This window comes from Lissotriton vulgaris, chromosome 12, assembly GCF_964263255.1.
Source record: "Lissotriton vulgaris chromosome 12, aLisVul1.2, whole genome shotgun sequence".
NCBI classification, from domain to species: domain Eukaryota; kingdom Metazoa; phylum Chordata; class Amphibia; order Caudata; family Salamandridae; genus Lissotriton; species Lissotriton vulgaris.
Window position 1 is genome coordinate 642,829,370 of NC_141700.1, and position 27,778 is coordinate 642,857,147.

Consider the following 27,778-nt stretch of genomic DNA (forward strand, 5'->3'; position numbering starts at 1 on the left):
AAGGTAGATTTTGTGGATGGTAGAAAAGATCAAAGTCAAACAAAGTGCATCTAGAAATTATATCCTCGAAAGAAGGTGAAGTCTTTGTCGTGTCTCCATTTCACGCCTGCTGCAGTACCCTCCACTGAAGCTGAATTGTCTCCAGTATCTTCTAAAATTATAGGCTTTGGCATCTGGTGCCCAGCATTCGATAAAGGGGAAGACCATACTGATGATGAGCTCTCACATTGAGACATCATCTTGGAAACACACACCTGGCCCTATAACTTCCATCCCATGTGCTGCAAAAACAACATCCTCAGGCAAGCTCCTGTTGCTTCAGCGTCAACTTCGCAATCCGTGTTAGCGCACACATACTCCTCTCGCATACTTCAAGAGTGCTCGGTGCTCCGGCATCAAGTACGGCAGAGTCATTGCTTAATGTTGACCTCTTGTGTGACCACGTCAACACGTCAGCACATCGTTCAGTGCGGAAGAAACCATGATAACCATTCGAGTTCGCGAGGATTGACGTGTGAAAGTCATATACCCATTCGTGGTACAGGGAATGACAAGGCACTGCCTGCATTTAAGGAAGAAATTATGCTGTGTGTGATTTTTCCCTAATTAAAATTTTGGCTTTAAAGTCTTTTGAAAATCAAGTAGTCAATTTTTATCTGGCACAAAAACTTAATACCACTGGCTCCAAAATCCGGTCAGACCATCTGGCTTCTGAAAACACATTATATAGAAACAGGAAGGATATATATTTTTCTGAATCGAGCAAATAATCATGCAGGCGATGCATGTCCCGAAAGGAACTACAGGCTTGCACCGTGAGATCCATTTTCTGTTGTTTTTTTTTAAATGTATTTTTAACTTTTATAAGTCACGTACGAGGCCAATTCATGTGCAAGAACAATGTGCAGGAAATGCCGGTTTTGATAAAATCGAGCATGTAAACAGAGTGCAGGTTATATTCGACAATGACTCATGCAGTCACAATATATTGCCAGTGAGTCATGGATTACAGGAAAGAATTGTACTTCAGTAAAATGTGTGCTGTAAGCGACACACAGTTACACCTACATATGGACTTACATGCGTAGTGGACATTTAATTAACATCGAGGTGTAATTCTGCAGTCATTTTTAACACTAAAGCAATGGTTGTCAGGTAAACAATAGCACAAGTTCTGTCACAGATTTAAGGAAACACCTAAAATTAGATTCAGTAATTGTGTCTAACAAAGAAAAGAAAATAATTTCCACTCAAGAGCTTAAGAATGTGAGCCTGATGTGTCCACGCCTCAATGCCTTGCAGCAGTGTTATTTCTTCTCTATACCATAACATGGCTTCAGCTGGGAGGTTTGCCCTGAACTCGTAGACTGGTCTGATATTGTTTCTGACTTGGATGACTCAGAACTTTGTTTTAATTACAACTATGATCCACGATCTCTAGAATTATGTTTCAATATAATGTAAACAACGAGACTGGTTAAAGTTAGTTTTGGGGCAAATGAAGAGAATTTGAATAGCACTGTCTGTGGCACTATTGTGAGGTATTAGTAAGTCATTTTGATAACGGCAGACACCGTTACAGCTATGTGCAATATTACTATGTACTTTTATGGCCTATTGTTTTTAGACCGAATAAAGGTATATTGACTTGATACTGTTACTCATGGATAGTAATGTAAAAACACAGGCTATCAATTATACTCAAGTGTAACTCGGTTCCTGTGTAAAAGTTGTGGTATTGATGGCCTATAGGCAGGGCCACTAGAATTATTCACTTTTGGGGCTCCGTTGTTTTCCGCATAATTATGGATTTGCTGCATTCACTACATAACTCGTCATTTTCTGCATAATCAGATCATTACAAAAAATGTTTCTATCTCAGATGTATCTTAAGTTACAAAAAATGCGGCAACAATTTGTTGTGAATAGGAATGCCCATTGCAAATGTTGACTGGTCACCTTTCTGTTCCCTATTGCTGTATTCGGGTGTTAAATCGATACTAATGAGGCAAAAGGTTTGCCCTGACTGTGTTACAATGTGTAAAATGACAAATTATCTAAGTAATAGTACAACAAAAAGAGTACTGCATCATGCCGCATAGTTTGCCTTTTCATGCTGCATAGTTTGGTCCTCCCCTGCCACACAATTGCAGTGGCCCTGCACATAGGTGTAAAATATCCCACATGTGGCAGCTGGGGTTGGCACATCCCATAAATAGACTGTTTTCATGGCGTAAAAGTTTGACTGACATATTTGCATTTGGCGAGTAGAAATTCGCCATGTGAAAATAATCTTGCCTCATCCAGTAATCGTGAAAGGGTCTATTTACACAACCTTCTTCTCACATGCGACCAGAGGTCGCTAAGCAGAAGCTTGGCTTTCTCTATACTCCTGCGCCCATCTAGTTCATGACCAAACATAGCATTTGCACCATTCTGCTTCAAACCACAATCCGTCAGTCCAACCATTTTCTAACTTCTGCACACTTACCCTGGTGGCCAATTCAAAAAGGTAAAGTCCTCTCCCTGGTGCAAAGTCTGTTGACCAACCACTTACCTCAGTTACCTTGCAATGAACTTGAGACCTGACTCACCTGCAGTCTGACCGCCTTAGTTGGTAGACATTTAAGGCTTGCTCTGGGTTTTCATCAAAGCAGATACTTTTTCTGTGTCAAAGCTGTATTATTATGATTTTCCCCAACAGTGACCCTGTGACGGAAAGCCAGCTACTGGCTGATATGGAGCCTGCCGCCTCCAGCCAAGAAGGAGCCATTCACACTGAACTTGCAGATGAAGAGTTGGCTGAGGAAGGTAACGTTATGATGACACAAGAGTTTAAATGTCACTGACTGCAAAAGCCTGATCACGATGTGCTGCTTTTCATATAGCATCAGACGTATGCCTGATGTGAGACTGTCATGTGACGTTCAAAGGGTCACCTAAGGCTATGGTATGTAACCATGGTGTAAGGAGCATGAATAAGGTGTTCGTTGATACCTGATGTCACTGATGGTGCATTGCCTAGACACACACACACACACACACACATGCTTGCAGAGTTGGGATTCAGATTCTCTGGGCAAAAGTTGTGGGACTGAGCAGTGCTTCGTTTGTGCTTTTGATTGGAGACGGTAAGCACAGCCACTCAGTTTTCGGTCAGGGACATTTTTCCTTCGACTTTTACCCAGAACAAGAGAGAGAAAGGTAGGAGGCAAGAAGAACAAAAAAACACAAAAACAGTGGCATGGTGGAAAAACAGGGATTAAATCGACCAATTTGTAGGGTAGTGGAAGGAAAATGCATGAGATGAAATCAAGTATTCAAAAGTGCTGGTGGAGGGGTCCTAGGAAAATAAGAAAAGGTTCAGGTCCCTGCGCTTATGGGTTATTTTGTGTGTATTTTGTTCAGATTTAGCTACAGGGCTGAGAAAGCACCTGCGAGCAGACTGGGTGCAACTCAGAACAGAGTTAGGGGTGTGAGTAATGTAGGGTCTGTTATCATGGGACACCCCCTATGTGGAGGTCATCAGAGATTGACAGAAACTATGGTATGTCTGTGAGCTGAACCAGCATTCCTAGTTTTTGCCTTCAGGTTAATCCTCATTCAGCAGTAGCTAAAACTGCCCCAAGGCAACACATTACAATATTGGGTGCCTATTTCCTCGGTTTGGGGAATGTTATATTTAACCAAAATATTCTAGGGCTGGAGCTAAGATAGTAAAAGATCCTGCTGGACAAGTTTAAAAAAGTTACATTGCCGCCATATATTGTAGGACTGAAGTTAGAATAGTTTCAAGGTCATTTGTAGAGCGCTAACATGCTCCCTAAGGGATCTGGCGTTATCTGGCAATAGTCATTATTCAAGAAAAAAGAGCTGGCCACTTCTATAGGGCCAACAGCCAAGTTTTTACCAATTTCCTGAACCTCACCGAACAGTGGTCTGTCTGAACCTCACTGAAGAGTGTTCTGTCTGCAGACTCCTCTAGAGAGTATTCCATAATTTAGCTGCCATCACTGAAAACAATGTCCCTCCCAGAGTAACTCTGTGGAACCTGGGAACATTCAATAAGAAGGCCTTTTCTGAGTGCAGATTGCGTCTCGGATATAAAATGAGAATCTTTTAGTAAGAGGGCTGGTCTAACAGTTGTAAAGTGCTATATGTACAAGGCACAAGGGTTTGAATGTAATCCTTTGGCTAATTGATGTTCAATGATGTTTTACTAAGCCCTTAGAGATGGAGTTGAATTTTTGGATGTTTAAAACCAATCTAGCTGCTGCGTTTTGGTCTATCTCTAAACTATAAAGTGCTTGTGATGATAGACCATGATATATTGAATTGCAATAATCCAGCCTAGCAGAGACGGAGGTGATGACCATCTGTAATCTTTGATGGACAGAGAAAAGATGGATAATTTATTTCAGAACCCGGAGTTGGAAGAAAGAGTTCCTGAGAACTGTATTGATCCTTTCCATCAATGTCAAGTCCGAATCCAGTTTGATCCTTAGGTTCATTGAATGGTGTAGGTTACTGACCCAGAGAAGCCAGCCAAAAAGCATGGTCACATACAGATTGAAGAAAGGGTAGAAGTGTTTCTGTTTTCCCCCATTCAGCTGTAATTGAGTTTTAGACCGCCAATGTTGGACATTGACCAGGCAGTTTTGTAACTTAGCAGCCCTAACCCCAGGGTCGCCACCCACAACAAACAGGACTTGTCACTTGAATACATCAGAGCAGTTAATCCGTAAGCCTGAGTTGTGGCCTTTTGGCATCACATAAAGATTGGAAAACAATGACAAATGCACCGACCCTTGTGGAATGCCTCATGTCAAAGGCCTTCCCTCACATAAATAGGGACCAAGTTTCCAAGTCCACTCAAACAGAAAACTTTGAAACCAGTTTAGAGCTGAATCTTCGATACAGTAGTTCTCGAGGCAGTGTACGAACACCCAATGATCCATATTGAAAAATGCAGCTGTTGATCTAATAGTATCAGCTCTGCTGGTATATCACAGTACGAAGAGAATCGTAGGTCATCAAATACTGCATTGACTGCATGTACTGTACTACATTCTGCACAGACGCCTGTGTGCACAGGATCGAAAAGACTGATGATCAACCAAGGATGCAAACTGATTAAAATCAACTTGTTCCAGAAATTTGACAAGATATGGTTGTTTGCGATACTGGTTTACAAGTCTCTAAAACATTCTAGATTGATAGTTGGTTTCAGCAATGGAAGAATCCTCAATTTATTTTCTACTCCTCAGGAACTGAGACTGACAATAGAAGAGTTGATTATAGGAACTAGCCTCAGAATACGTAACTAGCCTCAGCTTCTCACGACTTTTACCTGGTAGAATATGCCCCCCTGAGCCTGATGGACAGTTGCTCTTCATTCAGATGAGCAAGTTGACATGAATTGAACTTTGTCCACATATCTATTGATATAGAAATACTATTACTGTCTGAGGTCGATGTAGGAAGCTGGCTCTGTTTATACTATACCAAAAAGAGGTTTAGTGTACACAGAGTCCAGTTGAATCCCAAAGGTAGGCAGAGGTAAAAGTAGATGGCACCTTACTCTCTATTTGTGGTAGTGTGGGCGAGCAGTAAGGCTTTATCAGAGGGCAGTGTTAAGCATTTGTCGTACACACTCAATCAGGAAATGATGTCACACACTCAAAAACTGAACTCAGACCAATTTGATTTGTATAAAAAATATTATTTTGTTGTATTTATTTTCTAGAACCAAGCATGCCTGGCACAGGTAATGGCATATTATAGTTTTCAAAGCATGATGAACAATACAAGCAAGTTGAATGTAAATGACTTTGTTACAGGTTTGTAAATGATTTCACTATAGTTGAAATTACTGTTAGATTACTTTTGGATACTTTTTAGATTACTTTTATATTACTTTTTCTACTCAGTGTGACATACCTAGATATCACACTGGGACACTCCATAGAGTAAAGGTAAAGAAAGCAGTTTTTAGTTATTTGCAGTTTTTCAATGATTCATACAAAAAGCAACTTAAAACATTTTTTAGGAAAAAGAGGTCAATGCAATCCTATGGAGGAAATTTGAGTTATCGGTTTAAAGGTAAGTACAAGTGTGTGGTAGTTGGTACTCTGGAGTTAAAACCAGGGTTTCCCCAAAGTCGAGGATGGACTCTCAAAACACCCACCGCGCCACTAGGGCGGCCAGGTGCAGAGTGTTGAGGCCCAATGTTATCCAATTGGGCATAGGGAGCCTCCGGTTGGTGGCTGCTCACAAGCAGGCCACAAGGTTGTGGGAGCAAAGCTCCTCGAGTTTAGCTCAGGGCAAAGGGGGATCTGATTTAGGACCTAAGGTACACCCGCAGTGGCACAGGGGTGGCTGGGTTCAGGATACTGGTTGGTGTTGAGTGCCCTGTTGATTTCAATTGGTATTCTCCAGTTGCAACAAAGACTGAAAGCACGGGGATGAAGATCTTCTGGATGCTGGGACACCGTTGGTTGGGCCACCTAAGGCAGTGGACTCCGGGTGCAGGGGTGTCTTTAGGCGTCAGGTTTTTCTTACCAGCTCCAGTTGCAGTCGGGGTATCCTCTAGTAAGAGGCTGCAGGCTTCGCTGGGAGATTCGAGGCAGGTCAGAAATCACCAGATCTCAGGTCAGGAACACCAGGGAGACCTCCTTGTGGTGTTGAGCCACTCGGGCCGTGGGCTTCGGGTGCAGAGTGGTGCAGACTCGCGGATTTGGCTGGAGCCAGAGTCTGTGGATGATCAAATCCAGTGCTCACAGGAGACAGTCTTTCTTTGGAAGGCAGGGTAGGTTCTCGGGGTTCTTGAGGTTGCTGGCTGCAGGACACACTGAGGTTTTGCTGGCACAGGTTTGAGGTGGGGACAGGCCAGTAGGGCTGGGGCCAAGTCAGTGGGCGTCCTCCTCTTCTTCGGTTCAGTACAGCTCTTCGGTCCTACTTCTTCTTTTTTTCTTGGTCAGTTTTTGTCTAAGGAGTCAAGGTTCAGGGAGGCCCCTAAATACTAGATTTAGGGGCATTAAATGTAGGTAAAGGTCAGGACCAATGGGTCCTTTCCTTGGGTGGGTACACCCCTATTATGCCACCCTCCAGTGGGATGGGGGCATATGCCTTACGCTGGTTGGCTGGGTCCCCCCATCTGCAAGATGGCGGGGACTGAGAGTTGTGCTTCACCTCGTCTCCCCACCTGAAAGGTAGGGTTGGCAAAGGTGGGCACACCTGCCTTCCTCACTTGGTTTTCCCGCCGATTCTCCTGCCCAAAGTGGTGGTCAGAACCGGTGGGGGCCAGTTGCTGGAAGCAGCAAATGGCCTGGGGAATCTCACAAAGGCGACAAGCCTTTGAAGTTTCCCCTTCGTGTACCCTGCCCATCTTGGGGGAGAAGGCTAGCCACCTCGTCCCAGGATGTGCATTGTTTCAGGCCCAAGAGAGCAGCAGGCTCTCGACCCATGGGTCTAGAAACATGTCTGGTGGGGACAGCTGGCTCGAGGAGTTAAGCAAGGATCCCCTGGGCAGCGCACAAACCACACAGTGAGATGCTGTGGATGATTTGCTCGCCATCGATCGATTTCTCCATAATTGCAGCCCCCATCCTTCTAAATTAAATTTAACAACACCTCAGAGTCAGTACGGACCGCCGCCTGAGGAGCTGTAATCCTGACTTCGCCTCATACTAGGTTGCTCCGCCCCCCTCTCCAGTCCTGAGGAATACCCGCCTGCAGAGGATTAAATGACCCTCTATGCGCCAGGGTCGAAATGTCGACACTCTACCCCTGTGAGCCTGTACCTGTCAACATCCCAGTCCCCCCCCCCCCCCCCTTTTTCACAGATGAATAATCTCTGTGCATCATCAGAAGATAACAATTACTTGTAAACACATGAGGGGCAGGCCTATGTGTGAAACTGGTTTCTTTGAGAACTACGTCCGGTTTACCAAGAAAATTATGATGTAAAAACTGTTCAGTTCATCTGTTGGATTCCCTTCCTCTATATCTGCCTTTCCTCACGAGCACTTTCCTTTTCCACACTCCTTCTGGACCAACCTCTATCTAATGGAATATTAAATATGGTGATCTGTGACAAGTATAACATTAATTGATGAATAAAACAGACACTACATTGAACTATATTTTGTGCCTTTGTATCTGTTGAGGATATACAAGTTTTAAGTGTGAAGAAATTGATGTTACTTAGAAAATAGAATAAGAATGCTTCTTACTGTCTAAAAGTTTAATCTGTAGTAGTCTAGGACCCCTGTTTTTCTATCCCGAACGATACCCAGGTCCTTGGACTTTTTTTTTGTGGCTCACCCCATTATATCATAATGGCGAGCAGCCACTCAGCCTGGACACTAGTGTTAGGTCGTTTTTCAGGTGGCATCTCTAAGCTGACCTCTGTGTGCATTTGTCATTAAATCCCACACTGGCATCAGTGTGGGTTTAATGTGCTGAAAAGTTTGATACCAACCTTCCCAGTTTTCAGTAAAGCCATTATGGTGCTATGGAGTTCGTAATGAAAAACCCACAGTACCATGTACTCTTAATGGCATTACTGCACTTATAATGTCTAAGAATAGGATTAGACACTGTAGGGGTACAAGGCGCATGCACCTGTACCCTCACCACTGGTATAGTGCACCCAGCTAGAGGGGTGGCTGACCTATGACAGGGCAGTGGGTTGTAGGCATGGCACCATGTCGACTCTTTGCTTTGTTCTGCACCAAAGCACGCAGCCTACAAAGACAGTGTGTGTGTGTGTGTGTGTGTGTGTAAAGGTGCAGGGCCTCTAAGGGTGGAACAATAAGTGCTGCAGCCCTTAAAGGCCTTCCCTGGCCACCGTGCCCTTGGTACTTGTGGTACCATTTACAAGGGACTGACCTGTGGCCAAAGAATGCCAATTGGATTTTGTTTTCAATGCTGTTTAGGGAAAGAACATAGGCCCTGGACACCAGTTTGGCAGGAACCCAGGACACACTCAGTTAAAGCACATAAGCAGTTTAGCAAAATAGTGGGGGCAACCTTGCAAAAAGAGGGCACTTTCTCACAGTCGACACAAGATGCTCTTTGATATTATTTACCTTATTTTAAAAAACAATTAAATTGATTGCATATGGTCTCAAAACATATACCTGCTTATTAACCTGGGGCTTCTCTTATTTAGTTAGTCACCTAAAGCAGTGTATTTGACTAATTTTGAGCTTTTGTGATTTCCTCAGAATAAAAAGCAGCTTTAGCTAACTTAATAGTCTTTTATACTCCTTTTTACAAGAAAGCCACACTATTTTAGCATCTGCCAAATAAGCCCGGTACCAATCTGTTCACCTTATGGAGTTTAAGCCTCATTAATCTCAATTCCTCCATCAAACAACTTTTTTGTCTGTGCTTCCCCTGATTAGGTATGCTTGCTAACCACTCACAGTGGTTTTGTGACATCTCAGGAGTATTATCTTGTTTTTAGGGATCAGATTTTCCATGATTCTCTTGGTCAGTATTATAGTGTCAAGATGACACTAGTTATGCATCATTCCCCCCACAATGGCACATGGCTTAATGGAGAGTTGCAGTTTCCAAGCCCAACCAAACAAGATTACAAAATGATTTGACCTAGGTGCCTCGATTGGTTGCTGAAAATGCTGAAATAGTTATCACAGCATACAATATCTAGTATGTAACCACCCTGTGAGCAGAATAACCTCTGGTGGATTAAAGTTGAACGGGGCAGGTCATCCTTTGAGCTTGAGTTGTAATATACTAGTAGGCATATCAAAGTGCGCATTTAGATCCCCCTCAATAATATTTCTAATGTTGGGGAAGAGATACGGCTTAAATGGGCACTCAATCAATCGGACTCTGCACTAGACAGCCATGTGGGGCTATAGCAAAGAAACACATGCCAAATCAATCCAGTTGGATCTGCCAGACTCGTTAATAGTACAGTCGGATCGGCATGAATCTCTTCCCTGTTTTCTCACATTTTCCTATTTGACCAACTAATGGTAGGCCACCACCCTACCTTTCCGTGTTTGTTACCAGTCATTTATTTATATACCAGTGGCACCAATTTTTCCTAAAAATTCAAATACTCTTTTCCTTTAACCAGGATTCATTTATACACAACAGGTGCAATTAACTCTGTATCTAATCATTTGTACTTTGATACATTTTCCCTGCTGGACAGGTATTTTTTAGCTCGCTCTTAAATCTGCTAGAAGACTAGGGGCCCGATGTAGGTAATCCTCATTTACCGACTCTAAAATACCGAATTTTACCGATTCGGTATTCTAGATTCGGGAAATGAGATGTAGCTTAAAAATTCGGTATTTTTTACCGAATCAGTAGGATTCGGTAATTACTGAATCGGAATTTACCGATTCGGTAATTGCCATTGATTCCTATGGGCCTTGAGGCCCAAAGGAATCAATGTCAATTACTGAATCGGTAAATACCGATTCGGTAATAATACCGAACTGTCAAGGGGAACAGGGTGTCACTTTGACACCCTGTTGCACCCCTGATTTTGGCTTGTGTGCCATGTGACACACATACATGCCCTTAGGGCATGTATGTGTGCCACATGGCACAGGTGTACATGCACAGATGTGCATGTACACAGGAATCCGTTATTTACCATGCAATAGTATTACATGGTAAATAACGAATCGTTAATGGCCTGTGGTACTGTTTGAAGTGCCACCTACATCTGGATTTACCGAATCGGTAAATTTACTGATTCGGTATTTTACAGTATCGGTAAATTTACTGACCCAGTATTTTACAGAAATGGTAAATTTACCGAATCGGTAAAAATACCGATTCTGTAAATATAAGGCCACCTACTTGTCAAATCCCAAAATACCGGTCGGTAACGGCCGAAATCGGCCGTTACCAACCGGTATTTGGCGACCTACTTCTGGCCCCTAGGTGTTTGAATCAGAGAATCCGTCAGCATTACTTTTAACACCCCCACTGTCCTTTAGTTTTTGCAGATGAGACAAGGCATAATAAACACAGGTGTGAAGAATTCCCAATTGATCTAGAGCCCTTTGGAGCAATTACTATCGAGAGGTGCTGAATATTAAGCCGAAGAACATAGCCCACTGGTGGTATAGCTCAACTGTGACTTGCCGTGCAAATGCCTCTGCGAGGGCAATATCTCTGGCCTCCGGTTGCTGCTTGGCCACAGACTGGTGGAGACAGGCTTTGCCTTGCAGACATGCATCCACAGGCATGCAAGCACCTGCTGCTTTAAATAGGCATCCTTGGTCATAATCCGCCTGAACCAACTAGATTGCCTCACAAAATGGTGCCAAATATTTGCTCCAACCAGGAAGTCAGGTTGATCGCAAGCTATCCAGGACAGCTTACAAGTGGACAATTCACTTAGCCATGCTTGATGCACCAGAAGTACATCTAGTTAAAAGAAACATACCCAAAGAATTTAGCTATTAAATACGTGCCAGTAAACAATCTTTCGTAGGCCTTGGCAGCATCCGAATACTAGGACTCTCTCATACAATCGAATATTGCACAGACGTGCATGCGTTTGTTTTTAATGGCCACCCTTGGCCATAATAAGCTCCAGACAAATAGAGCACTTCCCAAAATGGCGCCACATATTAGTCTCAACCAGGAAGTTAGGTTGATTCCAAGTGATGCATGGGAAGAGTCTGCTCTTACTGGCTGCCAGCTCACTTAACCACTACTGGATGTCCAGAAACACCGCTTGTTAAACAGAAAAATAATTCAACTATTAAAAGAAATGAAAGCCAGTAAACATCTTTTTTGGTTCATAAAATCAAGAATAGTAAATTAGCTTACAGTGCTATTCTACTGGTGCAGACAGGGGAGCACAAGTCTTAATTACTGGGCTAGATTCACCGTGCCTGCTAATTTTATGAGTTCAAAAATAGGTGTGCTGTCTGAATCTCTACTATTTGAAAGTCTTACCTCATTTGCCATTACTCATTCATGTTCCTTCTTTTGCAAGGTCAGGCTAATGCAGTCGTCAGAGTGCAGTGTAAGTAGTTCAGTTACAAAAAGAAAATCTCACCCAAACTTAGATTTACAAATATCTACAAATATCTAATAAGGATCTTTTATGGTGGTGCAGCCTTAAAATTGCTAGCATTTTATAAAGCACTTGTCCTGAGTTACAACGTTCAGCATTTACATGGGGGTGCAAGTGAAAACAACTTGTAAATCATGTCTGACATTTCTCGTTGGAAGCTTCTAATACAATCACATTCCTTAAACATGTTATAGCATATAGGTAAGTGGCATATAGTCTATTTTTAGGGCCTGTAACATAGCTGGTGCGCAAGATGCGGCCCTTAACTAGTCGTCTTTTGACCCTTCGCCCAGCAGTGAGCGGTAAATCAAAATGTGGTCACTGGAGTGCTTTGGTCATATTGGACCCTTAAAGAATTGTGGTATTTGCTACAGTTTTGTGATATTAGATCTCATGTAGAGTTTAGAGGAAGTGAAAATGCTCAGAATTCTGGTGGTACCTCTAAATATGGAAGCTGAATCCACCAGTTGAATTAAGTCCACATTACTACCATTATGCTGAAGGAACTTCCACTGGTGGATTTTACACCTATATTTTAGAGTTTCCTACATAAACTGGGGGAGTTCCCTCCAAACTCTAAATGAGGCCCTGAATCTTAAAGATGTAATTATCACATAATGTTATTCAAAAATGTTTGAACAATAGACGCATTGTTTGTTATGATGTTGTATAACTTAGCGTTTGCATAGCTCACTTCTGACACTGGTTATGACTCTGAGCTCTGTGCGCGGATGTACGAAATTACAACGCATGCTTTTACATCGCATGCTTTTACAACGCGGGTTTTACAACGCATACCATTACAACGCATAGTGCTTTGGGGCGCTGGATAGTGAATAGTTTAATTTACTATTCCAACTCCAGTCCCCGTGGATAGTAGGGAAGGTGTTGCACAGTAAATTAAACCTATACCCTATCCTAGAGCGCCCCCCAGCCCAATGCGTTTTAATGGTTTGCGTTGTAATAGTTGTGTCGTACAGGCACTGCGTTGTAAAAGTTGCGTTGTAAGTGATGTTTCCCCTGTGCGCTGTCTGGATGGTGTGTTTCTCCTGGGCTCTCCGGATTAAACCGCAGCTGTTTATTATAACAACACTAAAATACACAAATTGAGTCTGTCTAGGCTACACTATATTACTAAAATGTGAAGCTCCTGTTTGAATTTGTCATGTAAATTGTTACGTTATGTAGCCACCATTTGCAGATCACCTTCTACCAGTATTTCGTCACAGGAACGTTTTATTAATCGTCCCTCACACACAGTTGTGGGATTTCCATCCATTAGTTGAATGTGTTTGTTTGACTGTGTATGGCTGTGCAGAGTTAGTAGAGATTTGTAAAGCTTTTAGTTTAGAAAAACATTATGTTGGTTAATGTGAAAGTAAAGTGAGTTTGATTCTGCTCAAGAACTTTGTAGCGTGTAATGTGTATGGATGAATAGTGTTTTATTTTTTAGATCTACACGTCCCACGAAAGACTGGTCACACACATCTTAAACATCTTTATTTTAAACTATGAATTGTTTCTGCTTTACTTCTCTGCACCCTGTAGAGCTTGTAAATTCTGTTTTTCATTTATACTTAAGAGAACACTGGTGAACCTAAAACATCAGGTTTCCAGGCCATTATATATATTTTAACAAGAGAATTAGCATTTTGATCGAGGCAACTAGAGGCAGGTAGCACTCGTTCGAGTAAAAACAGACTAAGTCTATCCCTGGTAGCGGTAATGTGTTGAGCTTGGCCCATGTTGCACCAAGTGGTAGAGAAGAGTGAGCCTTAAAGAAATGTGAAGCTTTTACAACAGGTTGGTTGGTGGCTTTGAAAGGCTAGCAGGCTGGGACCAAGTGAAGTAGAAGTTGAGAAGAACTCAAGCTTGCTTAGTGTTAACTGATGTTGACCTGACTACTACCTTGCAATATGATTTGGTATGATTGTTATATCAAACCTACCCCAGCGATTGTCCTATGAGAAAAAGATAAATATTTTAATTGTTGCAGAACTGTATATTGTGCGCATGGATTAGGCAGCTCTACAGGGATGTCCTACTGGGTTCCCTACAGAATGAGAACCTAGAAGTTATCACGATTAACTCTCAGGTTCAGGATCACTAGGTTACAGCAGAGCAATTATCCTAGCATTCTGCAAACCGGATATCAGTCGGTAGCAAATGACTATACAGTTCGGGTGTAGAAATAACAATGTGCGATGAATTGGCCCACCAATCTCTAAAAGCCAATAGTTCACACTCAGTAGGTCTTGGGTGTATGGAATTACCTGATGGGGTATGCACTCGGAATCACTAGGTGTAGGTGTGCCGGTGAAGGGGGCTCAGGATGATTTGTTTCATTTACTGGTGCTTGTTTGTACAACCCTCACTCCAGTGGCTGCCACAAACAATGGGTGGTAGTGTGGGTGGAGGGAGCGTGGGTGGGGGAGCAAGGAGGGAGCGCGCGGGGGGATGTTAGTAGTAATATATTTTAAAACACGTACCTTAAGCCTCCAGCCGCCTCCCGCGATGTGTCCCACCTCCTGTTCTCTTCCTGGTGTGCTGAAAAGACGCTCTGCTCAGACCAGGGAGTCTGTGCTGTTTCTCCAGCCCGGCTACTCAATGCAGCCGGGCTGCAGAAACCTAAATGTGCATGTGTGTTTGGCCAGGCTGAGACGGCCATCCAAACACATACTGGCACTTCTCCTACCCCCTCTCATGCCCCACCCCCTGCACAAGCTGGCTCAGAGCCGGCAAACGAAAAATAAAACAATGCTAGAACATATGTTTTATTTTTCATTTGCTGGCTCTGAGCCAGGCAGTGGGGCGACGCTCCTCCGCCATTGCGGAGGAGCCGCCGCTGCTTGCCGCCTCCTCTCTGCCGTCAAGCTTCTGGCACTGATGCAAGTCCACAAGTACATCTCCAGCAGTCTGCTCCAACGGGTGCAGTGGAAAGATCTTCCTCCATCAGTCTGTAGCGCTGGTGTTATCACTGAAGTGCAACAAAAGTAAGTCAGCACAGGACGCCTGTCTCTTCCTCGACGGTGACATTTGAATCGGGCTGCCCATGCTATATGGTTGACACTGTAAAGTCCGAGAAGAGCCTTCCTCAGTCGTGCTTGACTCCGCAACAAGAAGGGGGACCCTGGACACTTCATGCATCTTCTCGCTACTCAATTCCCCTACACGTTTTCGGCTTCCTCTGGACCACTCCTGACACCAATTCTTTGCTGGCTTGGTTCTCCACAGGTAGGCAGACTCCTGCAGGACAAGGCTTCTTCCCCTCCCCTCTTAGCAGGCAGGCTGCTCCAAGGTCCCTGGCAGACCCGTAGTCTTCCCCTCCTCTTCAGTGATACTAGTCCAGGGACACAGTGGCCCTTCTTCTCCAGCAGTGAAGCAGTTTGGACTGGAACAAAGTAGAGTAGTTTAGGACCCACTTTTATGTTTTATTTTCACAGGGGTGTAGATCCACTGTAAGAGTTACAGATACAGTTTGCATTGTCTCTTTTCACTGTTCATTATATCTCCGTAGCGCAGACATGTCCTTCATGCAAGAAGATGGCTCCTCACTGCAGGTAGTGATCATGCTGGCTCCACAGGATGAGCTCAATAAGTGTAGAGTGCTGCTCCTGGCTCTCATTCAACTTTCATGTTGGCCACACAAGGAGAACAAAGGGCGCAGTCTCTTCCTAGAAACTTCTTTCAATAGCGACGGTCTCTGCTGACTCAGCATCATCCCCCTATCATTAAGCAAATAGCAGCGCTCAGTAAGGACTAACCAAAAGTCTCTTGCTAAAAAGGGCATATAGAATTTCCAAAGGCAGTCTGTCTCCATCTGGGCACACTTGTTATCTAGAGTTACATCCTCATGCTCAGGAGTGCAGGTAAACCACTTGCACTGTCTAGGGTATGTTTCTCAATCTCCATGTTGTGTCTTGACAGACCAGGGGCAAACCACAATGGACCCCACTGATAAAAACATACATAGACACTCACAAACAATATGGAGTACTGCTACCATATGACATACGTGTTCACACACTCAACATTCACACAGGGATGTCAACACAGGGTTTGTTTATGACAGGCAAGTGGAACTTTACTCAAGTAGGCCTTGTAATATTATCTCTGACCAGGTAAAAAGGCCTGCAATATGTCACCACCACTGACTGTCCATGATCACAGATGCAAATGGTGATCTTGTGCCTATCCAAGGGTAATCTTTTGGTGCCCCTCCAAAACCCAAGAGACTCTAGGTCTCAAAGTCGATTTTGGGCCCTAGTCCTCTAGATTGAATGCAGGATTTTGTGTGTGTTGATGCCAAAATAAGGTCAGGATATCACTTGCAGGTGGGAGGCTCAGGGCAGAGGTACACACCCTTTTGCATGTAATGGGAAGTTGCCCTCCCCGCACATGACAGCAACAGAGTTCCTATACTTTGCCCCATCAAAAGCCTTTATAGAATATCCATATATGGGCAGAGCCTAAGTTTGCCTCTCAGTACTGCTTCCTAAAGTTCTTTTCCTGATGATCTGATAAGGTCTAGTGTCATTTAAGTTGTCAAGCCAGATCCAAAAGTGTAACTGCCCACTGTTATACTTGGCTCCGGATGTGCTTATGCTGCTACAAAGTGTGACAGGTTGTCTGTTTTCACAGTTTTGACATCCAATAAATGCAATGAGCCAACCCGCCTCCCCATTGCTTATTGTGAAATGGAATAAGCACAGAACAGGAGTAAACCCGTTAACCCAATTGAGACCGGGTAGTATTTGCAGCAACAATACAACGTCTCAACAGGAATATCATGTAAACAGACAATTTAAAAAGAGAGTAAATCACATAGCACAGGGAATAAGGAACAAGGGAGACCAAATGATAATTCAAAGTTGTTTTTTTACATATAGAAGCACGGAAGTACAACTAGATTGCAGTAACCATAACAACCATGTGTGTACTGGCAATGTGTGAGTGACTAAACGGCGCAGTGACACATATAGTTGTGAAAACAAAGTGAGGCAGCGCAAAGTGAAAATAATCCTTGAGTCAAGAGTAACGTTACTCTTGACTGAAGGACTGCCCGACTTGACCGGACCTCCCGCTGCCAATTCCGACGGCATTAATTGCTGTTCCAAGGATTTTTCCAGAGTTATGTAGCCTCACAGTTTGGAACTTTCAATTCTTTAAAGTTCGGCATTAGAACGAGCGTGACCCTTGGCTGACTCCCGCATCGCGTATTGGGACCCCCCTCGCACCCTCCCAAAGAATCTTGATTTTTGTGTAATTGCTACACTAATCCGAGCGTGACGCTTTGCCCTGCTCTTCGCCAATTTCAGATGTTATACTCTCTGCCTTTGATCCTTATTCGGTATTCATTATCCGCCTAGACGTTGCCTATTTGATTACATACGTCACTTCTATCATCTGACAGAGCACTGATTTCAACTATGTAACCATCGTCCTGATGATGACCTCAAGTTATAGAGGTTGAAACATCGTCGACCCTGCAACGCCATTCGCGGCATTCTATTGCTCACTCTCAAAATAACAAAATTTTATGTATAGTTTATAAATATCTTATTCTGACCTTCACTGATTATTTTTACTTTGCGCCGCCTCACGTTGTTTCCATAACTATATGTGTCACTGCGCACCTGGTTGTTATGGTTACTGCAATCTAGTTGTACTTCCGAGCTTCTATATGTAAATACCATTTTTGAATTAGCATTTGGTCTCCCTTGTTCCTTATTCCCTGTGCTATGTGATTTACTCTCTTTTTAAATTGTCTGTTTACATGATATTCCTGTTGAGACGTTGTATTGCTGCTGCTATTGAGAAATGGAAGCAGAGCGGTAGAGTGAGAGAGAGAGAATGAAATTTGAGAGATGCCCACTCATGATCTATCATCTAGGCTATACACAATGACGGGTGTGAGAAAACGTCTCCACATTCTATGACAAGGTACTACTGTCTGTCATATTTGCTGTAATGTACTAGGTAGGCACTGATATTGACCCCACAGAAATTGTGGCACATAAGTTCATAGTTTCATTGAGATCAATTTTGTACAGTGATTGCTATCAAATAGTATTGTAATGATTTATGTGTTTATACATTTTTGGTGTTTCGTGCAAAGGGATAGCCAAGAAACTCCTTTTTTTATTCTAAAACTTTATGAACTATCAAACAATCCAGCCCGGATGGAAAATTGAAGGTAGAAGATCTTCTATTCGCCTTGTTCTGCCCTGGATGACTGTGTCTTGTGTCTAAACGCTTTTTCATTTTTGCTATTCTGCAGAGGTTCCAAGTAAATGGGGCCTGGTGATGGAACGCTTGATGGTCCTCTTTGGGAAGTTCTCCAGTGTCCTCCACCAGATCCAGGCCTTCATCTGGAGGCTGCTAGAGCTGCACATCCTCAAACTAGTGGCTCTCTACACAGTATGGGTGGCCCTCCTAGAGGTAAGTGGAAAGAAGCTTGGACCTTTCAGATTGTGTTCAAATAACAAACTCCTCACAATCTAATGTCACCTTAGGTAAATGTATTGTTATTCCCAGCTTCAACCCTCCCATTTATCTCAATTCAAGCATACGAAATCTTGACATGTAAGAACTTTGAGGTGCAGGTCAGAAAAAGTTGTTGACTACGCCAAATCTATTTCTGCAAATTCATGAGAGGGCATAGCAGGATATTCACAGTTTAAATCATGGGCTTCTGTAAGCCTTATATATTATGGCAGACATGGATATCTTGCAGAATGCAAATCATGGGTTGCTAGTGCAAATGTTTGTAAATTTAAGGTGTTGAATACCAATGATTTTTTGTAAATTACAAACCAGTGGAAGCATCAAGGCGGTGTGTGTTATAGATTGTTGTGAATGTGTTCTAGATTGTTGATGGTCCCAAATGTTTGCACTTGGGAAGTAATAGGGCGCGCTGTCAACCCAGAATGAACTTTCCACTTAAGACAAAATAAAAAAAGCCTGCAAAAGTCTCAGCCACTGGAAATTGCTTGGGTTGCATTCCAGTTCATCATTTATTTAGCCCACTGTGCCTCTGCAAGTGTGGAGGAACCATATGCATATCAGCCTTACTCCTGCTTCAATAGGAACAGTCCAGTTCGAACTGCCAGTCAACATCACTGCTGAACAGGAACAGAAGTAACACCTGACACCTGATGTTGACCTTAGATTCACATGTAAACGACCACAGTGTGAGGGTTCAAACTTCAACACATCATAGGTGTTAAGAAGAAGTTGGTCTGAATTTGGCAACTTTTAGAATCGTGTGACGCTGAGCCCCCTCAGACATGTTGAGGTGAAGATAAGTAACTTCCCAAGTATTTCCTGGCATGTTTTATATGTGCCCCCTCTCAGAGTCCTGCAGGAGGCCCTGCCAATTCCTTCACCTACATGAGAAATAATCTACTTAATCTCTATCCTTAGCACAACAGAGGACCTTCCTCATTACTGCCTCTGATTTTTTTAAATCTCTTATTCCACGTTAGAGCACTGATATTCTGTATGTCAGTATTATATAAGGCAATAGTCTAATAATCTTAAAACCCAATTCCCTATGATTCAACATGTCTCTCTTTTTGTAGACCCAACTTGAAGCTGTGTATTATATTCACAACTCCATCCTCTGTTCAGAGGGCCCATCACTTGTATGGTATTGAGAAGTGTTTGTAAAACTTTAAGGCATGCCAGAGGCCATTTCAGAGATCATGAGTTTTTCAAGCCCCAATGAACTACCTGATTTCTGCCCCAGATGGAAAGAAGCCATAAAGATCAATGGCTGTGCAATATTTACCTATTTGGGTAAAGTATTAAGGACAATCATTTACTCTCAAGGAGTCTCTTGGTGCCATCAATAATTCCTTGATAATAAAGCTGTTGTTACCTGCAAGCTGGTCTGATCTAGAAGTGGATCTACTTGTAAGGGTGGAAATTGACCAGGTGTTCACCTTTTTATGAAAGTTAAACAAGGATATGTGTGTACAGTTATTTATAGTGCAATGGATAAGTTCATGTTTTTTTTACCAATCGCCTGAATTTCAAGTCGTTCGACTCTAGCCAGATTGGTATTCCACTAGTTGGGACACCATGAATGCCAGTGTTCCTCTTCCAGACCTTGCTGTCTCGGTGCTTGTGGACTTCAGTGTGCTGGTCCTCAAAAAGCTCTGCGAATGAATGCCAGGGTTTTGACATTTCATGTGGTGTAACCAAGGTCACTGATTTAAGGGGCATTGTATATTATCTGTAACCTCACTCTATTTATATCTGTTTATTTCCTGCTAAAGATCTCAGATGCCTGTCACAAATGCCACATGTCCATACCACACATTTCTCAGTACTATTAGAAATGGAATCCCCCTGATTGTAATTCCAAAAATAACACAAATAACTTGAACTGAGCCATGAGCTGCTCCAAGGCAAGCCGTTCTCCATTTGGTAAACAAACAGAATTCAGCCAAAGGAATAATCAGTGAATTTCTGTGCTTTTCATGTCATATTTTAAGTTGAGCAGACACCCAACCTCCTCCGGTAACCTGCACCCAAAACCACGTGTGCGGCCTCAATGCGCATGGCATTTTTCAAAATTACTTTGCGTACCACAGAAATTATGCAGTTCCACATGGTGGTCAGTGCTGGGTCCCTTAGTAGTAACACGGTACCGGCGATAAAATATTTTTAAAAATGTTTATTGCTGGCAGATGAGCTTGGGGGTGTAGAGGGTCAGGGTGTGCCCTGCCTGCCCCATTAGGGGCCCTTTTCAAGTTTTTTTAGTACATGTGGACAGAGTCCTGTATCTGCGGCCGCTAAGCTTTCTGCAATGCTGCAGCCAAACAATCTGATTGTTTCCGTACTGCTGGACAGGTACCAATACCGCGCAGTACTGAAATGGCTAATGCAACAAAAAAACTCCCTTGATTAATCGAGTTCCAGTATTTTATTTTTTTTAATTTGGTACCACAAAATCAACCATCTAGATTGCTCTAACTTTTTCTGAGGGTTAACTTAACCTGATCTTCTCTTTAAACACCAATTCCTTGAGAACAACGGAATGCATTTACACCAGATTACAAAAAAAACACGCTTTCTGATTAAAATTCTAACTTTGCTAGATTTGCTGTAGTTTTGTTCAGCTATTTTTGTACTTAATCGGAATGCAAGCTTTCTTATGAGAATTCAAATAGAAAATACACTTTTGCGATTTCCCCCTTTTCCTTTACACCTCAGCTCAAAACTTTCCGGGGGGGGGGTGGGGGGGTGCAGCCCATCTCTCCTTCAAAATAAGGTACGGCCCTCCTGGGGTGGGTTCCCAGGCCCCCTTGACTGCTTGGGGAGGAGGACCACATGCCCGCCCTCCCCTTTTTTTCACTCATATAATATGGCCCAGCGATGGGGCCTTGAGGCCCCATCCCCTTTTTAGTTGAATATCGCCCCAGATGGATGGGGTCCCCATGGTCTAATGAGGCTCAGGGAGTGGGGCCACATGGGGAAGGGGTTGCTGGGGCCTATTAAGGCATGGGGAGGATGGCTGCATGCGCCCCACCCGTTAATATATATGTTTTTTTGGCACCGGGTGGATGTAGTCCCCAGCGCCTGAAGACCAAACGTATGCCACATATACCAAAGGCTGTGCTGCATGACGTGGGGTTGGCAGCCTGCGGCCAGGCCCTGTTCGGCAGTGGACAGTGCAGGGTTTAGGCCCTGCGGGCAACCTCTCACCATGCATGGCCTAATGCCCACGCAGCCTGGAGTTGGCTGCCTGTGGGGGGCAGGGGGCTAGTCACAGGGCCTGGCTGCAGAGAATTAGCAGGGCAAGGCGAGCAAGAAAGTCAGTTATAGTTACCTTAGGACATAAGTTATAATTACTTGCGATAACTATAACTGGTGAATTTCTGTGGTTTTTAGAGTTTAAAATGTTTCATTGCTACTTAACATTTCACCTAACCATAACATTACTTTAACCTTTGTGTTTTTTGTAATTGAATTTCTGTAGGAAGCTGGCTCTGTATATAGTATACCACTAAGTGGTTGTAACATGCAGAGTCCAGAGATTCCCCCAGAAGTGTACAGGGCTCAATGTAAACCCAACGTACTCTATTAGTAGTGTGGGCAAACAGCCTTAGACCTAACACAGAGGAGTGTAAGGTGGAGATACATGCAACAATAGGGGAAACGGATGCCCTCGCACAAAGCGCTACCATATAAGCATCCATGTATATGTACATACATTTCTGGGTGGATGCCTGGTCAAGCACGCAATGTAGGTACATATTGCACTTGTACGATCGACAAAGGGCAGTCTTTTTTGTTATTGTTAATAAAGTTGGAGATAGCATATTTGTGATATAGAATGTCAATATTGTTACATAAATATTATCGCTGTGATTACTTGACGCCTCATCAGTACTGTATCTGCTTTCTCTTTATTTCTTCATGGTACAGTTAAATGACATTTTAATTCTCTATTTTTAGAAACCAATAAAAAATAATCCAACAAAAAAACCAGAGAGGAATGTAAGACATTTATTGCACAATCACAGGCCAATAAGAGATTCATGACTCAAAAAGGATATTTTAGAAAAATAAGTTTCGTTTGAGTTTTATTTTAAGACCAATATCTTCGCATAAAGGTAAGTACGTTTTTCAGCAAAAATACTTTAGTCTTTTAAAAGTTTACAGTGTAATTTTCAAATAGTTCAATGTTATTCTATAGAGGAAAAGAACTATGCGGTTTTACGGGTAAGTACCCAACTTACAATTCCAGCCTGCAGGAGTTGACATCAGCAGAGAGCAAGGTTCAGGTAAGCACAAAGTCTGCAGCACCAGTGGCACAGGGGCAGCCAGGTGCAGAGGTCAAATTCGAAGATAGGCCCGATGCATTGGGGTTGGGGGTGCTCAAAGCTATACTGCTTGCAGGTAAGTAGATGGTTGCAGGGACCAAGCTTTGGGGGTTAGATCAAGCACAGGGGGGGGCCTCAAGGCAGCACCAAACATACACCACAAGCGGCACAGGGGGTCGGGTGCAGAGTGCAAACACAGCATTGGGTGGCCAATGCTTTTCAATGGGAAATCTTGGTTTTACAAATAGGCTGCAGGCGTCGAACTAGTCGCTGGATGGAGGAATCCAGTGCCAGCAGAGGTAAGTTGAGGGTTTGAGGGTCATAGGGGCACCATTGGATCAGCTCACCAAGGGCCATAGGCTTTGGGTGCGAGAGTGTCCTTTGCCTTCGGATTCTTTTTATCGGAGGGAGCCTCTTGATTTAGTCTGCAGGCATTGTCGTAGAGTCCAGGAGGGGTCATCTAACACTGGACTTGGACTCAGTATTGCTGGGGAACCTTTTCTGGCTCAGTGGGCAACCTGGACACTGGTGCAGAGTGGTCAAGGATTGCAGATCTGGAGGGTACCACAGTCCTCGGTGTTTATTTGTGGACGTAGCCGCTGTCCTCTGAGTTCTGGTCTTGCTCAGAGGTAGGCAGCCCGCCTGGGTTTATGGAGGTCATTGAGAGCTGGACAAGCGTTGCTTCTTTGCAGGACTTTTGAGGGATACAGCCAGTCCGGTAGTGCTGGGGCCAAGTCCGGTAGTGCTGGGGGCCAAGTCAGTAGATGTCTTCGGTCTTCTGCACAACATCTACTTTGTCCTTTTTAGGTCGAGGACTCAGTTGCACTGCTGTAAGCAGTGTGGGCGGAGCCCGAAGATTTAATGTTTCTTAGAGGGGGCTTGGAACCCGCCCCTCTTCTCCATTGGCTAGCCTAGTAAATGCTGGCCAGCCATTGGAGGAGAGGGGCGTCACTCGGTCTAAGCCCCGTCTTTTTCGGATTCGGGGGCGTTTTTTTAAGGTTCTTTTTTCTTTTCTTTCTCTCCTCTTCCCATTGGCTGGAATTTTACCTTCCAGCCAATGGGAAGAGGAGAGAAAGAAAACCACGCCCCGAATGCGAAAATGACCGTGCTTTCTCCGAGGCATTTCTGCCTCGCCTCGGAGAAAGATGGTTGGTCTGTCTCTGTTCCGTCCGGGCCCCCTTACTGCTCCTTTCGCTCTTTTCTTGGATATGTGCTTGCGGGATGAAACCTAGCTTCAAAACGTTTGTGATAGGATATCCCCTCTTTCACAAAGAAAACTGCACATTTTGGGAGTTTACCGCTTCTCGCAGCGTGCCTTTGTGTAATGCGCAGCCCCTCTTTCACTCACCTAACCCTTAATTTATGGCGGTGCGAGCCCCACCCCTCCTGCAGACGTCTCGCTGTCGTTTTAAGTCTTTATTAATCGCCACTTAGCCCTAAGGTGACATTTAGAAAGGCAAATGGCTTTTGTTTGTGAACATTTGTTTGTTGAGGATTACCCACTGCACAGACCCCGCCCGGTATAGGCGTCCGAGCGCTGTAGAGGGATAGTGCGCGTAATAGAGTGAAGGCACAAATCATTACTAGACAAAACTCGAAAGGTCTGGTGGCTTAACGGCTAGAGTGGCTGGCCTTGAATCTGGGGAACCAGCTCAAGCATCCTTTGATTCTGGGCAAATCACTCGTGCCTAAATAAAACGTGTTTGTTTGTCATGCAACCGGGTTAAGTTTGTGCTATATACAAGAGTTTGCACAGGGGTGGGCAGGACGTTTTTGAATCGAGTATTTCTGTGTATGCACTCTCTTTTAAAACAAAATGCTGTCCTGGGCGTTAGTGGCGTTCACTTGCAGGGAACAAGACTACAACTCCCACAACGCAGTTGTTTTGACTGAATTGTATGCCTTACTGACAGTCAGTCCCATGTGTGCGTGATGTCTTGTGCAGAACCTCTGGACCGCTTTCAGAAAGTACTAGCTTTAAAGTAATAGAGGAGCTTGTATCTTCACTTTGTTTCTCCATCATTTAAACTGGACCACAAATGTGTCCGTACTTTTGCGGCTTGCTTTAAATCACGACTAACGCACAATGTGTGTCCAATTAGTAGCTGTGCGTGTGAGAGTCCTGCAAAGTTTTAGAAAGTGCTGGAGGGTTTATGGGGCATCACAGAAGATGATGAGTTTGCAACACAAACATGGATATTTAAATTTTCCGATTAGAGTTCCAATGAGGTGAGTTATCAAACGAAGGGGAAAAGTTGCCAAAAATTAAACCGGGGATGGGCAGCTAGTAAGAAATCTCCAACAACACATCACGTCCCCTGGACGGTTCTGCCCCCAGCACGACTCCAATCTTCACACGCTTTCTTCTGTTTTCACTCTGAGTCATTGTGCTCGAGCCGAGGGAAGGGCAGGGGCCATGGGAGGGGAAGCCCTGTTTGAGAAGGGTTCTGCGCGAGGCTCTGGGTAGGTCGGGAAGGGCATCCTTTATTAAGTAATTTACTGATAGGAATTCTCTGTGCACTTGGCATGCAGTCTTTTCGAGCAGGTAAGCTGAAGAGTTAGGAAAAAAACTTGGGGAATTAAATGCAACATTTAAATTTAATTAACACAGAGTAACGTTTAAGATGATAACATTAAAAAAACAAAGGCATTTTGGCCTAAAAACCCTGCAGTCTCCTGACGAAATTCGGTGAATTGGTAACTCAGTGGCGTGCGCCCACGGCGCTGCCCTTGAGCCTGCAATAAGACCCCTCGGTGCCCTGGGCATGTCGCTGCCGGCAGCCCGGGCAAGTCTTCAAGGGTAGCCCGACTACTGACGTAATAGGTCACAGACACCGCTGACCTGTAACTCAAGGGGGTTGCGCAACTTCCTTTCCCCAGCGTAGGCACCTCCCTTCAACAGCCTGGGTGCCTCGGTTCACCAGCCGCAGCGCATCCCTTCACCTCCCGTCCTCAGCTGGGCACCTCTGGATACCAGTCTGAGCCCATCGTCTTCAGCCTGGCACAGAGTGCCAACCTCCCGGCTCCATAGAGAGTATGCCCTGGTGCAGGTTGGGAGGGAGCCCTGCGCTCCGTCCATTAGCAGAAAAGACCACCACAGGCCGTTTTACTTACCTCATGACGTATAAGGAGGGAGTTGAAGGATGTTAGGGTTGACTTATCTGGGTCCACTGAATGTCGTCCCGCCGTGACAGGGGTGCAACGAGCGGTAGAAAAGGTGACAGATACCGTCTTACATGACAAGGAGTCCAGGCCAGTGGCGTAACACAAAATGATGGGGCCCTGCTGAATGTGACGAGGGGCCCTCGCGTCTCCCATACCTCGCAGATATGCTTGGCCTGCATGGTGTCCCCTGAATGGTGGTAAGGGGAGGGGCTCTTAATTGGAACCACCCCTGTGCCCCTTGTCGAGGGAAAGTACTGTGTGGTTGTTGTGTTTGGTTGAACGTGGAGCCAGGAAGTGACACAATGAGAGAGAGAGCAGCTTCGATCGTATTGGGTGTGATGTGTTAAACCATGGGCGATCAAGCCTCAACAGGCCAACCCTGCGCATTTTCTCGTGCCTGGGGGCTGTAGTTCCCGATAACCAGCTGACGTCTGCAAACATCCGCCTCCGAGTCCAGTCAGGTGAATTATCACCACTTTACCATTGGTTGTAGACAGAGACTGTCTATAATGGCTGCAGTAATATGTACCTGAGCTTAATACTCAAAGGCCAAGAATCGGAGCGTGAGAGGTGCAGATCTGACAGGTCATTAGTGGCTATATAGCAGTGTTTTCCCCTTCAAACCGACCCTATGCACTGCATTTATTGCATGAAGCATGCCAAACCCCGTAGCTGCCTCTCAACTGATCTGCTCTGTGGAAGTTGTGCAAGGGCTTGTTTACCTCACGCTACATTTCAGGACACTAAGCACCAGTGACGGTGACGGTGGGGGTCTGTGAAAGGAATTTTTGAGTCAAATGTGGGGGGCTCTGTGTGTGGGGGGGCTCTGTGTGTGTGTGGGGGGCTCTGTGTGTGTGTGGGGCTGTGTGTGTGTGTGTGGGGCTCTGTGTGTCTGTGTGTGTGTGTCTCTGTGTATGTGTGTCTGTGTGTGTGTGTGTGTGGCTCTGTGTGTGTGTGTGGCTCTGTGTGGGTGGCTCTGTGTGTGGGTGGCTCTGTGTGTGGGTGGCTTTGTGTGTGGGTGGCTTTGTGTGTGTGGCTCTGTGTGGGTGTAAATGCAATAGGTCATGCATTTGCGAGCGATTTAAGCTATTGGCATTGTAAATGACAATGCCATTTGTTTAACAATTAAGCTATTGGCAATGTAAATGACAATACCATTTATTTATGATTTAAAAAATTTTTATGACAGCATCTTCAATTATGCCACACAACTGTAGGAGGGGGCATAGTCCTAGCCCAAATTATGGGGGCTTCCCGTCTTCAAGATGGCAGGGACTGAAAGATGTGCTTCACCTTGCATCCCCCACCTTAGGGGTGGAGTTGGCAGATATGGGCACACCTTCTGCTCTCCTAGGTTTTCACACCCAAAGTTTGTGTAAACCAGGGGCTGCTAGCAGCAGAGGCTATGGTCGCATTACAAAGGCAGCAGGCCTTTGAAGCATCCCTCTCTAGCTCTGTGCCCATCCTGGGGTAGGAGGTGTGACAACTCCACCCAGGATGTGCATTGTTTCTGGGCCCAGAGAGCATAGGCTCTCGACCCAGGGGTCCAGAAACATGGATACCTACAGCCAGTCTGTGACCATACCAGGGTTGGTAGAATTTCAGAGGGCACCTGTGAGGTGCCCTCCGAGTACATGGGTCAATCAATCCCACACTGGCATCAGTGTGGGTTTATTGAAAGGAATAGTTTGGTACC

The 27,778-nt window shown here is 44.4% G+C and overlaps 1 protein-coding gene across 2 annotated transcripts in view; it reads left to right on the top strand.

The window, feature by feature from the left end:
* The window catches only part of PIEZO1 (piezo type mechanosensitive ion channel component 1 (Er blood group)), a 901,942-nt gene that overhangs the window by 650,019 nt on the left and 224,145 nt on the right, over nucleotides 1-27,778 (top strand). For both annotated transcript variants that reach the window (XM_086945809.1, XM_086945810.1), the window contains exons 17-18: nucleotides 2,705-2,811; nucleotides 18,363-18,523. In XM_086945809.1, coding sequence (XP_086801935.1) covers nucleotides 2,705-2,811; nucleotides 18,363-18,523 — 268 coding nt within the window. The remainder of the gene's footprint in view (nucleotides 1-2,704; nucleotides 2,812-18,362; nucleotides 18,524-27,778) is intronic.